Source organism: Ctenopharyngodon idella, chromosome 4 (genome assembly GCF_019924925.1).
Source record: "Ctenopharyngodon idella isolate HZGC_01 chromosome 4, HZGC01, whole genome shotgun sequence".
NCBI classification, from domain to species: Eukaryota; Metazoa; Chordata; class Actinopteri; order Cypriniformes; family Xenocyprididae; genus Ctenopharyngodon; species Ctenopharyngodon idella.
In genome coordinates this window covers 17,566,002-17,578,105 of record NC_067223.1, presented here as the reverse complement: position 1 = coordinate 17,578,105, position 12,104 = coordinate 17,566,002, and the positions used below count along the sequence as shown (strand labels likewise).

The 12,104-nt window shown below is 43.9% G+C and overlaps 1 protein-coding gene and 1 long non-coding RNA gene across 4 annotated transcripts in view; one reads left to right on the top strand and one right to left on the bottom strand.

Moving 5' to 3' along the window:
* Positions 1–1,223: 1,223 nt before the first annotated feature.
* ptpn12 (protein tyrosine phosphatase non-receptor type 12) overlaps positions 1,224–12,104 on the bottom strand; it is a 15,917-nt gene continuing 5,036 nt past the window's right edge. For 2 of the 3 annotated variants that reach the window (XM_051889921.1, XM_051889923.1), the window contains exons 2-18: positions 10,135–10,243; positions 9,790–9,866; positions 9,419–9,514; positions 8,961–8,999; positions 8,797–8,868; positions 8,238–8,297; positions 8,005–8,147; positions 7,463–7,529; positions 7,287–7,364; positions 6,205–6,303; positions 5,383–5,468; positions 4,494–5,185; positions 3,523–3,594; positions 2,910–2,962; positions 2,791–2,833; positions 2,266–2,343; positions 1,224–2,192 (exon numbers count right to left, since the gene is read on the bottom strand). In XM_051889921.1, the coding sequence (XP_051745881.1) occupies positions 2,131–2,192; positions 2,266–2,343; positions 2,791–2,833; positions 2,910–2,962; positions 3,523–3,594; positions 4,494–5,185; positions 5,383–5,468; positions 6,205–6,303; positions 7,287–7,364; positions 7,463–7,529; positions 8,005–8,147; positions 8,238–8,297; positions 8,797–8,868; positions 8,961–8,999; positions 9,419–9,514; positions 9,790–9,866; positions 10,135–10,243 (1,926 nt within the window). In that variant the 3' untranslated portion in view covers positions 1,224–2,130. The remainder of the gene's footprint in view (positions 2,193–2,265; positions 2,344–2,790; positions 2,834–2,909; positions 2,963–3,522; positions 3,595–4,493; positions 5,186–5,382; positions 5,469–6,204; positions 6,304–7,286; positions 7,365–7,462; positions 7,530–8,004; positions 8,148–8,237; positions 8,298–8,796; positions 8,869–8,960; positions 9,000–9,418; positions 9,515–9,789; positions 9,867–10,134; positions 10,244–12,104) is intronic. The other variant, XM_051889922.1, reaches the window with a different exon arrangement.
* LOC127510424 (uncharacterized) lies at positions 5,081–8,110 on the top strand. The gene is made up of 3 exons (XR_007929619.1): positions 5,081–5,227; positions 5,317–5,477; positions 7,899–8,110. It is a non-coding gene; the product is annotated as an uncharacterized LOC127510424 (long non-coding RNA).

Sequence of the window (12,104 nt, the reverse complement as noted above, 5' to 3'; positions counted from 1 at the left end):
GGAAAATCTACAACTTTATAAATAAATAAAAAACTAGGCTATATATACAAAGTATACATGATAAATTAGTCAAAGAACGAATCAAAGATTTTTTTATTTCCTGTTAATGTATTACGTTCGTGACCTATTACTATTTTAAAATGCATAAAAGTAGTTTTTTTTTAAATCTCATTTACAGTTATGGAAAAATAAGTTTCCATGATTAGCCTAAAACATTTATAAAATATCATATTTTAATTGAATATTTTAGCCCTAACCACCAATCCTGGGAAAATAAATTATCTTTGAATTTTTTTTAAATTCAATGTCCATAACCCTTTTCACTAAAACTTCCAAATCATACCTTATAAAATAAGTGGATGATGCTCTCAGTTGCTGCCGTGGATTTTCTTTTGAACTAAAACTATTTTTCCAAACTAAAAACATGATGGGAAACGACTCACTGATCGGAGCTTAAAACTCATTCACTCAGAACAACTATAACATTTTGTTCTCGTCTAAAATAAAGAGTTCAGCTGAGATTAATTGTAGATATATTGGATGAATTGTTGATTAAATCATACTTCATGTGAAAGCAGCAGTATTGAGCATCCGGTTTATTGGAAACAAAGATCATGATGGAGCGTGTGCTCTGAGAGAGATCTCCGACTGACGCTGCTCTCGTCTGCATTCAAGGCGTCTGGCATGTCGGAGGAGCCTCTTCTCTGTGACTTTAAGGGAAATCCACTGACGTCTTATAGGCGTCCCAGCGAGGTCACGTGACCCCGTCACCCCGAGTTAGGATTGACCCTGGATGGAGCGCCGTTCATTCACGCACTATGACACAGACAGACTGACTAACCCTAAACTCTCACGTGGGATGCGGCTCGTGTCTGTATCAGAAGACTCCCCATATTCTAGTATTTGAATGATCAGCACATCAGGAAAAACTGTGACAAAGGACAAACTGCTGCAGCAAGTGAAACACAGAAAACCGTCGGATCGAATTCAGACACTTGTTTACGAACCTGTTACAGCTGTGTGTGAATGCAGGAGGTCACTGAGTGAGCGAGTCTGTCTGAACTCTGAACATGAACATTACTGATCCGACATCAGCGGTTAACTGTACAAATCTCAACATGAGAAATAAACCAGGCATTTAATTCTCTCTCTCTCTCACACACACACACACACACACACACACACACAAAGCTTGTATTGACAATAAAACAGCAGAAGGCAGATTCCTCCTAATGTTTTTACTGACATGTTGATTGATTGACAGGTCTGTGTTGGAAGGTCGAGTAAAATCCCAGAGGTTTAAATGCGACATTGTGCAACTTGCACACATTCTCTCTCTCTCTCTCTCTCTCTCTCTCTCTCTCTCTCTCTCTCTCACACACACACAAACACACACACACACACAGACACACACACAGACACACACACAGAGTAAAAAAAAAAAAAAAAAAGGCACAGGCAAGCTGTCGGGTATCGTTCGTGAAGTGAGAAAATGGCATATACAAAAATAACCTCTACAATACAATTTACAAAAAGCATTATTACAATCTCCAGCCTGTGGCGTCTGGTGAAGCGACCGACACACACACCAGCCGAACGAACGGAAAGTACGGCGGGGAGAAAAGAAAATACAACCCTGAAAACGCTTGTTCTAACAGGAGGGCAAATAACTTACAGTTTGAGGTACACGAGACGGGATTCATGCACAGACGTCTTACATCGCATTAATATATTCAGTGATAGTACATTTGCATCATTATTGTTTACTGCTCGCCCTGTACGAGCTCGAGACGGCGCAGACAGCGTTCATGAGGCAGCAGTTCTCCGGCCGGTCACAGTCAGCGACTAAAACTACTGCAGAAGATGCACTGAGTTACAAATGGATCCTGGTCCAGTCGACAGGAGGAGTAAGGCAGGTTTCTGGTCCCAGCGAGACGGTTTAGCACCAGCACAGTGAATCCATGGCAGTGGCAGCAGTAGCTGCACAGGTGCATCATGGGAGATTATCTTGGTAGCTTTCAGATTGTGTAAGTCAGAGATGAGGGCGCAGAGTCTTTGACGTCCATCTATGGTGGCACTTATAGAGAAGAAAGAGGAGCGTGTGACAGGTTTGAGCGCGTGCGAGGTGAGTCACGTCCACTCCGACGGAGGTTCCCGCGGGCCTTTTGGATGACAGCAGCGGCTGCCGAATCCTGACGGGCACAAAGACGGTTCAGAGAACTGGCAAATCACACACGAAAAGCCTTCATCTGCTCCATCACTCACCGATCTCAGCCTCAGTCCTCTTCTCCTTCGGGACGCTCGGGGGCGAATCTGGGCCCTTTCCGTTCTTCTGCTCGGCATCTAGAAAAAAAAAAAAAAAATCAGAACTGGCGTCACGAGCATGAACACAGCCAAACAAACACACATCTTCAACATCAGCCATTTGTTTCATTATGGGAGAAATCACATCAAACTGTGTTTAGCTGATGTTAGAGCTGGAGATACGGATCCGTTATCATGTTAATGCTACACGCGTGTGATAATATCACAAATAATCCAGGGCAGTAAGTGGTTAAGAGTGTAGCTGTAGTTAACGCATCATCGTGCCGGAGAGACTGACGGGCGAAAGCGAGACTCTACGAGCAGTCGTTCATTCATTCATTCGTTCATTCTTTCTGTACAGTTATGGTTACACACAGTCTCTCTCCAGCTATATACGCTCATATTTTGAGTGTGATTCATTGGCCAAAACTGAGAAAACACCTAATATTGATCATGGTAATATTGTGCAGCTGTAGTGTGACATACCGTTCTTTGGAGGACTAGCAGGAGTTTGTGTGTTTCCGGATCCCTGTGAAGGAAAGAGCAGACGGTTAAAGCTCTCGTTCTCTGACGGTTACGGCAGAAAGACGGACGTTGCCTCTCACCTGACGCTCTTCTGAAGCGGCTTCGGCCGGCGGCAGCTTCACATCTGTGGGGTCTGAAGAAACACCACGGAAAAGTTAAAGGAAGTTCAGACAGACGGCATTGTAACGATGATCTCTGATGACACGTAACTTCTCATTAACAATGAAACAGACGAGTGAGTGTGTGTGAAGCTGCTGGTGAACCTTTAATGACCCATCAGTGATCAACTCAACAAATCAACACACACACACACACACACACACACCAGCTGCTGAGATTCACCCATAAACACAGACACACTAAAACAATTGGGAACACTAGGAAACATGCACATTTTTCCATAAAAACAGCTATTATGTTTTATATTCTATAACAATCACGTCAGTCGCTGCGGGCCGTAACGGAGGGCCGAGATTCACTCTGTGTGTGTATGTGTGTGTGTCATTACACTGATGTTTACCACTGGACAAAACTAGCACGCAATGAACTGAAAGTAAATCTTCATTGTCTGAATTCTGTGAGCTGTGTCACACTGCACAGTGGAACAAGATCCCTTTTCACTACTGAAGCAGGAAGTGACGCGTCTGTCTCAGAGACTCTGCTGCCCTCGTGTGGCTGGAGAGAGAGACGCACCTGTGGCCATTAGGAAGGACTCTGCGGTTCTCTCAGGAAGAGGAGGAGGTGAATCGCCACTGCCGTCACAGTCTGAGGCAAAAAGAGCACCATTACCAACCACAGCACACGCGCGCACACACGCACACGCACACACACACACACACTTGTATATGTGGTTTACGGGGACTTTCCATAGGCGTAATGGTTTTTATACTGTACAAACTGTACATTCTCTCCCCCTACACTAACTCTACACCTAAACCTACCCATCACAGGAAACTGTCTGCATTTTAAAACAAAAAACACTGTTTAGTATGTTTTTTAAGCCATTTGGTTTATGAGGGCACAGGAAGTGTCCTCATAAACCATGTTTACGTTGTAATACCCATGTCATTATACACATTTGTGTCCTCATAAACCATGTATACAAGAACACACACACACACACACACACACACACACACACACACACACACAGAGAGCTCTCTCTCTCTCTCTCTCTCTCTCTCTCTCACACACACACACACGTTCAGACCATGCCGAGCGTTTACCCAGCTGACCGCAGCATCAACCCCTGACACAATCCCAGATCAACCCATGTGACACTACCATCATGCCTTCAGCCCCACAACCCTATTGAGTGCCCTACACAGGCAGCATCAGCACAGCTCAGAGGCAGAAAATAAGCTGCATTTGATCAGGTGACCTAAAGACCCCAGGAGCATCTCTGCACGCACACACACACACACACACACACACACACACACACACACGTCCACTTCCTAAAGACCATCAAACTGGGTCTCATTCTGTCTGTGAACTCGGACTCAAAGTGACACACTGCAGCCACAGTGAAGCTTCTACACTCATCACGTCTGTGCGACAAACAATGACCTGATCAAATGAGAGTCACGTGACTGGAAGGAAGCGAGAACCAGGAAAGGAAGCAGACGGATGAGCGGAATGTGTGAGGAGACGTAGGAACGTACCCGAGGAGGCGTGTGTCAGGTGACTCTGCCCAGCGATGGACATCGGCGTGACTCTGCGCGGGACACGGTCGCTCTGCTGCGCCGCCGCAACCGTGCTGGTTGCCGTGGAGATTCCGGAGCGACTGTCATCAGGGAAGTCCGAATGCAGCGGGTTGGTGAAGCTCAGTGCAGCCCTGTGCGGCGCAGCGGGACTGGGCGATCGCTCCGGCGGAGAGGCCGCTCTGTCGGGACTGGACACGGACCAGGCGGCGTGACCCTTCTCGGCCTTCAGTGGCAGGTGGTTGGGGCGCGGCGGGTCGTCGGACTCCTCAGACATGGAGCTGCTGCTGGTGTTGGAGCGCTTGAAGGCGTGCGATCGCTGCAGGACGCTGTTCCCCTCAAAGCTGCGTGGCCCTTCCTGCAGGGGAACCTTCTTGATCTCGATGCTCAGCTTGCGCTCCAGACGCCGGTCCTCGGCGGGCGGCGCCAGGACATCCTGCGCAGGCTTGTTGTTGTAGTTCTCGTTGAGGTCGGGGTTCTGATCCGACTCCAGCACGTGCAGGATGGGTTTTGGATGGTATCGGTCGTTGTCCTGCCGTACGTTTGTGACCGTAGGGAAGGCCGAGGGTGGAGACGGCGTGAGGATGGGCGGGACAGGGTGCGGCTCTGGCGGCTGTAGAATCTCCTCCTTCACGTCGCCCTCCACCTGATTACTGAGAGAAGAAAGAAAACATGAGCGCCGAACATTCATGCAGGTCACATGATCACATCAAATACATGTTCTCAAAATAATTCAAATTAATCAACAAAAACAAACACACATCTGTGAAATGTGCATCTTCAGTTTCAGACGCTGTTCCTTCATCACTGCGCTCTGAGAGTTCAAGGGTCAATTCTGGAGGCGTCTTACCTGCGGATACGAGGCGGTTTGGGAGGCGGCGTGTCCCATCGTTCCTCGTCTGAATTCTGACCGAGTTTTTCTGGGCTGCCCTCTTCCTGTGGTTGGTGAGAGAGAGTCAAGTCACCTTTATTTATATAGCGCTTTTTACAATGCAGATTGTGTCAAAGCAGCTTCACAGTGATAATTGGATGTTTTGGCTGTACAGCAGATCTAGAAGAAAATGGTGTCATTGTCCAGCTTAAGTAAGTTCAGTATTGATTCATTCCATTGTAAAAAAAAAACAAAAAAAACAATAGTTATTCATTTAGTTAATTTATCTAGAATGATAAATTCTCTAGTTCTCATAGAATGGTGTCAATGCAGTTAGATCAGTAATATTGTTGAATATTAAGCGTCCCCGACTAAGCAAGCCAGAGGAACCCAAACTCCATCAGGTGACAAAAATGGAGAAAAAAAAACCTTGGGAGAAACCAAGCTCAGTCGGGGGGCCAGTTCTCCTCTGGCCAACAGCGAACAGTGCGTGATTATGATTCAGGCAGCGTGTGTGTGTTAGAACAAAGACCAACCAAACAGGTGAATGTAAAACATTAGAGAGGAGGAAGATAATATAACCCTAAACTGACACTTACAGTCCTAACTGTGTGTGTGTGTGTGTGTGTGTGTGTGTGTCTGCAGCCACACTCCATTGTGTCTGTACATCAGGCTTTTCAAACAGGAAGTAAAGCTTCATTGTTTCTATTGTTCATTGTTTAATTTCTCTCAAGCAACATTCCTGTCTTTCTAGAGCAGATTGTGTGTGTGTGTGTGTGTGTGTGTGTGTGTCTGTCTCACCATCCCATCTGTGAGCTCAGAGTTAGTCGGACTCTCCAGAAGCATCAGCTGTTTCTCAAAGAGCTGCGCAATGGCTCGATGAACCAGCTCGTACTGCTCCTGTCACACAGAGAGAAACAGGAGGTCAGAGGTCAGCATCAGTCCTGCGCTGCTGTGGTTTATTGCTGACGCCGGTTTCACACAGTGAGCGTGAGCGCCACTTCAGCTTCACGTCAGCGTAACTACATCATCACTGCAGCTGCAGAAGCGTTTGTACAGCGTCACAGCAGCGGCTCCAGCTACATATAAAGTGAGCATTTCTTTACAAACACAACTATAAGTTGGTCATTTATAAACTTGATTGTCTTGAAAGTTTGTTAACATGGAGAGTTGAACAACATTCGCATGTAAACATAAAAAAATAAATAAATTAATTAATTAAAGCCTCGTGTCATCCATTGCTGCACACGAATGAGGTAAGCTTTGTGTTTTACATAATCTGCCGCGTGCACGTTTACAAGACGACAAACTCAGCAAAAAAAAAAAAAAAGAGCGCACACTCGAGTTTGATTTGGCTAAACTAGAGCTTATATAGCTGTCTGTGTAATAACTACAAGAATGTTTATATAGGCTATCACATTTTTTAGCTAGTTTACATTAGTTATTTATAATACACCATACTTTCACCCAAAATGGATAATTTGAAAGATTTAAAAAATGTGTTGCTCATGCTTGTGGTGTGAAACCAGCGTTAAAGTTCATGACTGCTAACTGCAAAGTTTTCTGTTTAATTCGTGTTCGAGCCGTGAACTCAGTCGTTAATACACTAAACCTGTAAGTGGTACAGTGTATGTGACGTGTGTGTAGCGTGTGACGTGTGTGTAGCGTGTGACGAAGTGTGTAGCGTATGACGTGTGTTTAGTAGTGTGTAACGTGTGTGTACCGTGTGACGTGTGTGTACCGTGTGACGTGTGTGTACCAGTGTGTGACGTGTGTGTACCGTGTGACGTGTGTGTACCGTGTGACGTGTGTGTACCGTGTGACGTGTGTGTACCGTGTGACGTGTGTTTAGTAGTGTGTGACGTGTGTTTAGTGTCGTTTACTTTGGTCTGAACTGCAGAATGCCGCTGTGTCCTCATCTCCTGAATCAGATGGAAAACGTTAAAATCTTCAGGAATTCTCTGCAAAAAAAAAACAGTGATGTCATCAATTCAACGGCGAGACTCAAGTGTGTGTGTGTGTGTGTGTGTGTGTGTGTGTGTGTGTGTGTGTGTGTTACCCCAGCTTTCAGCAGGTTCCATGTGTAGTCAATGGCACAGATGGCTCCTGTTCGCCCACAGCCGGCACTGTCAACAAATGAACAACACATACATGCAGTCAGAACACACCGATCACACACACACCCAAACAGTCATTTCATATGAAACTATTAAACATGTTAAACAGCAAAGATCAGAAGGCCATCGCATCTTATCATCATCATCATCACTAATAGACTCAGGATCAGTTTCTTCCCATCAGCTCCTGAACTCTGATCTACATTCTGAGCCCATAAAAGCCTGACTTAAATCACAGTGAAATCACAATGGACAGTTCTTGTTTTTATGGAATATCGCAGTGTTTATTCTAAATGATTTATCTGTGCACATCATTATTGTGTTAAATTCATGTTCCTGGTAATCTTGAATCAGAATATCTTCTCCTCCCTCTTGCAGCATCTCTTCTCTGATGGCGAGGGCGGGGCAACCTGTCACTCATATAAGAGGTCATGATGCTGCTCTTTCTAAACACAATATCATCAGACACAAGCAGATCCGATACCTGCAATGGACGCAGATGGGAACGTCGTCATGCTCCTGATATTCCCTCATCAGAGCGATCATGTCCAATATGGAATCGAATGATGACGGGACGTCGTGATCAGGCCAGTTCACATAATGGAACTGCGTCACTCGACGGGTTTCCTGACAGACGAGAGAGAAACACAGACTGATGGTTAAAAAAAAACTGAACCGCCACAACAGACAGACTGAGATGGACAGAGACAGACTCACGTGATCAAACTCCACTGTAAGTGTCCGGATGAAATAATCCGTCCTTGGCTGCTCAGACTCCTGAAAACAAACGTTTGTCTTTACTGATTCCTGACGGCTCGTCTCCGGCTGAATGTGATTTTGTTTTTTGGAAGGTTGTTCACGTGACATTTTAAATGAAGCCCATATCAGACACTGATTACATCTGAATTACATTCTCAGATCTACATGAACCTACTGGTGATGCGGTTTGATGTAAAGAGCACTAATACGCAAAACTACTCCCACATAAAAATCTAAAGAATCTTTAAAGCTGATAACAGGAACTAAATTTGTTAGCAAAAATTTTATAAATAAATAAGTAAACATATATAAATATTTCATATTTGACTGTTTTCACCCATAACAGGCCAAATATACTAGACAAACAGTGAACACCGAGTTAAATTGGTGAAAAATCACAGTAAATCTGACTGCTGCTCACAGTGAAGAACATTGAGGGAAAATCAGATAGATGTTCTATTTATTCCCACATGTGAAAGTTCCTCAGATCAGATTTGGGAATGTAAAGTGGACTCACACACAAGATCCTGAAGGGGCCGAACGTCACGGGCTCATCTCCAAACATGGGGAAATAACGCTCACACTTCTTCTGCAGAGGAAAGAGAGTGAAGAACATGTTTGTGTCTGTGAACCAAAGCGTTCATGACTGAAGCACAGAATCCACGCAGAATTCATTCTTACCCTTCCCATCTCAAACTCTCGACACGCCATCACGATGACCTGCAGAACAGGAAGTCACGCGTCACTTATAAGAACACACACACACTCACTCACACACACACATACACAGGTTTGTTTTTGTGAATTGTGGAGACATCCCATAGGCGTAATGGTTTTTATACTGTACAAACCGTATTTTACACTACCCCTACCCCTAACCCTACCCATCACAGGAAACTGTGCACATTTTTACTTTCTCACAAAAACTCATTCTGTATGATTTATAAGCCTTTTGAAAAATGGGAACATGGAGTAATGTCCTCATAAGGCACCCTCTCCTTGTAATACCTATGTCATACCCATGTCATTATACAAATTTGTGTCCTGATATGTCACAAAAACACGCACACACACACACACACACTCTCAAACACACACACACACACACACACACACACACACACAGTAGAATCACTCACCGCAACCTTGTATTCCCAGATCATCCTCCAGAAATCCAGCACGGTGTTGGGCAGCGGCCCCTGAGTGGCGATGTAGGCCTCCGGCCCGTCTATTCCCTACACACACACACACACACACAGATCTGACCAATCACATGATCACAGCGATCTACGGGACTTGTAGATCGCTTCATCAGACCCAGTCTCTAGTTGATGTTTATGTGTGTCACATCAGGTGAAACACTTCAGTTCAAGACTCAAGAAAGTAAAACAGCTTCTGAGTGGAGTGTAACTTCGATTGCGCTGATATACGTGTTTGCATTCACACACACATGCTGAAGGGTGTCTAGAGACAGGAAAGGCCACAGAGCAGCACAGGAAGTCTTCAGTACCTTGATGAAGTTTGCATTGATGTAATCTGTGTCCTGGTTGGATGTTTTTAACGTCACCTTCACACGGCTGTGGTCGACTGACGTGTGAGAAAAAGACATCATCGTGTCAGCAGATACACACACACACAGACACACACACACACACACACACACACACAACACACAAACACACACACACACACACACACACACACGATCAGATTTCATTTGACAACACAACCCTTCGTCACACCATCATCATCATCTCTGTTAACATCAACTCAGACAGCCTCAGGCTCTTCATTCATAACTGACACGTGTTAACGTTAGGTTAGCGCTGGATCATGAATGAGTCGGTTTACTCACACGGCAGAATGTCTTTGTATCGGTTTTTCTTCACATTTTCCTCCTGCTCTCCTACATTAGTGGGGTAGATCTTCTCTGTTCTGTATTTGGTTGATAATCGGCGTAATCTCTGTAAAAGACACACGGAACAGTTTTAACTGTAGAAAGATTGTGTTTAGCCACAGACATTCACAGCAGAGAGAAAACAAAATACATCAACAATAAATGAGTTAACAGACAAACCATTCAGACGTCACTGCAGGAGGAACGTGTGGAACAACAGATAAGGAGGAGTTAGTGTGGTAATTCTGACCTCAGATCAGCTGCAGGTTTAGACCATCAGTGTGTGTGAATTAGTGGTTCAAGGGATGGTTCAACAAAACTCAAGGTTCGGATTATATTACGTTTTTTGAGTCACGGATCGGATCGATTTTCGGATCAGCAAGAAAAAAATATTTTGGGGGTGGGGGTAACTTTGCTTTACATTTATTACCTAAAGCACACTTTAAATACTCCGATACCACAGCAAAAACTACTAGTCTAAGTTCAAACATTATTAAAGGCAAGTTAAAAAATAAGAACAAATACACAAATTATAACCATAGATAAATACTATATAGTCTAACAAATTTACAAATAAAGTAAGGTCTACCTGTAGTATTCATTTCAGGTACAGAAATGTGTATACACTGTATACATTTAATATAGATTAATCTTTGTTAAAACTGTCTTTTGTAACTTGATTAACAATAATAACATATAGACAACAGCAAGTACTTAGGCTACTGTCACTTTAAGGCCGAATGCACGGATCCAAAATAACGATACATATCTTTCTCTCGTTCTCTTTCTCGACACATAATCGACTATTTACGAGAATACTTGCCGCAACTGGTATTTTGATCTAATTTTGTGTGTGTGTGTGTGTGTGTATATTATATATATACACATACATTATATATATGTGTGTGTGTGTTATATATATCTATCTCCATCCAAGTGCAAGTAGACGTGAAAGAGGAATCCATTCTGAGTTTGTGTGCTATCTGAAACACGCCTCGGGTGCGTGTGGCTGTACGCACAGATAACAGCGCGCGAGTAGGCCTATCGAATTAAATTCTAGTGCTGGAAAGGTTTAAAATAATTGAATGTGTAAACTAGCAAGACAAAACACGTGCAAATTATAAACTTTCAGTCTATGGCAGTCAAACTTGAAATTAATCCGTGAAATCACATGCGTGTCGAACCATGGGTCCTGGTCCGTACGGATCATGGGTCTACAACGATCCGTTTAACCCCTAGTGTAAATGTGAAAGTAAGTGTGTTTGTCATGTTTGTGTGAATGTCTGGAGCACATCAGGGCTGCTACTTCCAGACAACTTCCAGACAACATCCACACAAATTCCAGACAACTTCCACTAGGGCTGGGACAATAAATCGTTGAATCGCGAATCAAGAAATGATTCTGGATCGATTCTGAGATTTTCCAAATGTAATCGCAATTCTCTCTCTTTTTAACAGGAGATGTCACTGCGCGCTTTAGAAACAGCCGTTTTCTGCTTACTTTCAATTCTTCACACACACACACACACACACACACCACTTGAACCTTCTATAAAATAATCATTCATAAAATTTGAAAAGGTTGAAGCGAATTACAAGGGTGTTTGCAGTGGACCGTTTACATTAATCTACATTCTGAGGTGCAAGTACATAGCCGAACATTTGAGCATGCGGTTAAAACTAGCCTAGAGTGCCATCTGCTGTTAAAAACTAAGCTCAGAATCGATTCAAGAGAAAATCGTGATGCATTTGGAAAATCTCAGAATCGATCCATTGTCCCAGCCCTAACACCCAGACAACATCCACTCGTATCTAGTAGATTCCTTTCTGTCAATAAACCACTTGTTCACTTGTGCTCATGTGAGCGACACGCATGTTTAAACATCATATCTGTCTTTCTCCTCCACCAAGTGGCTCATCAAACACAG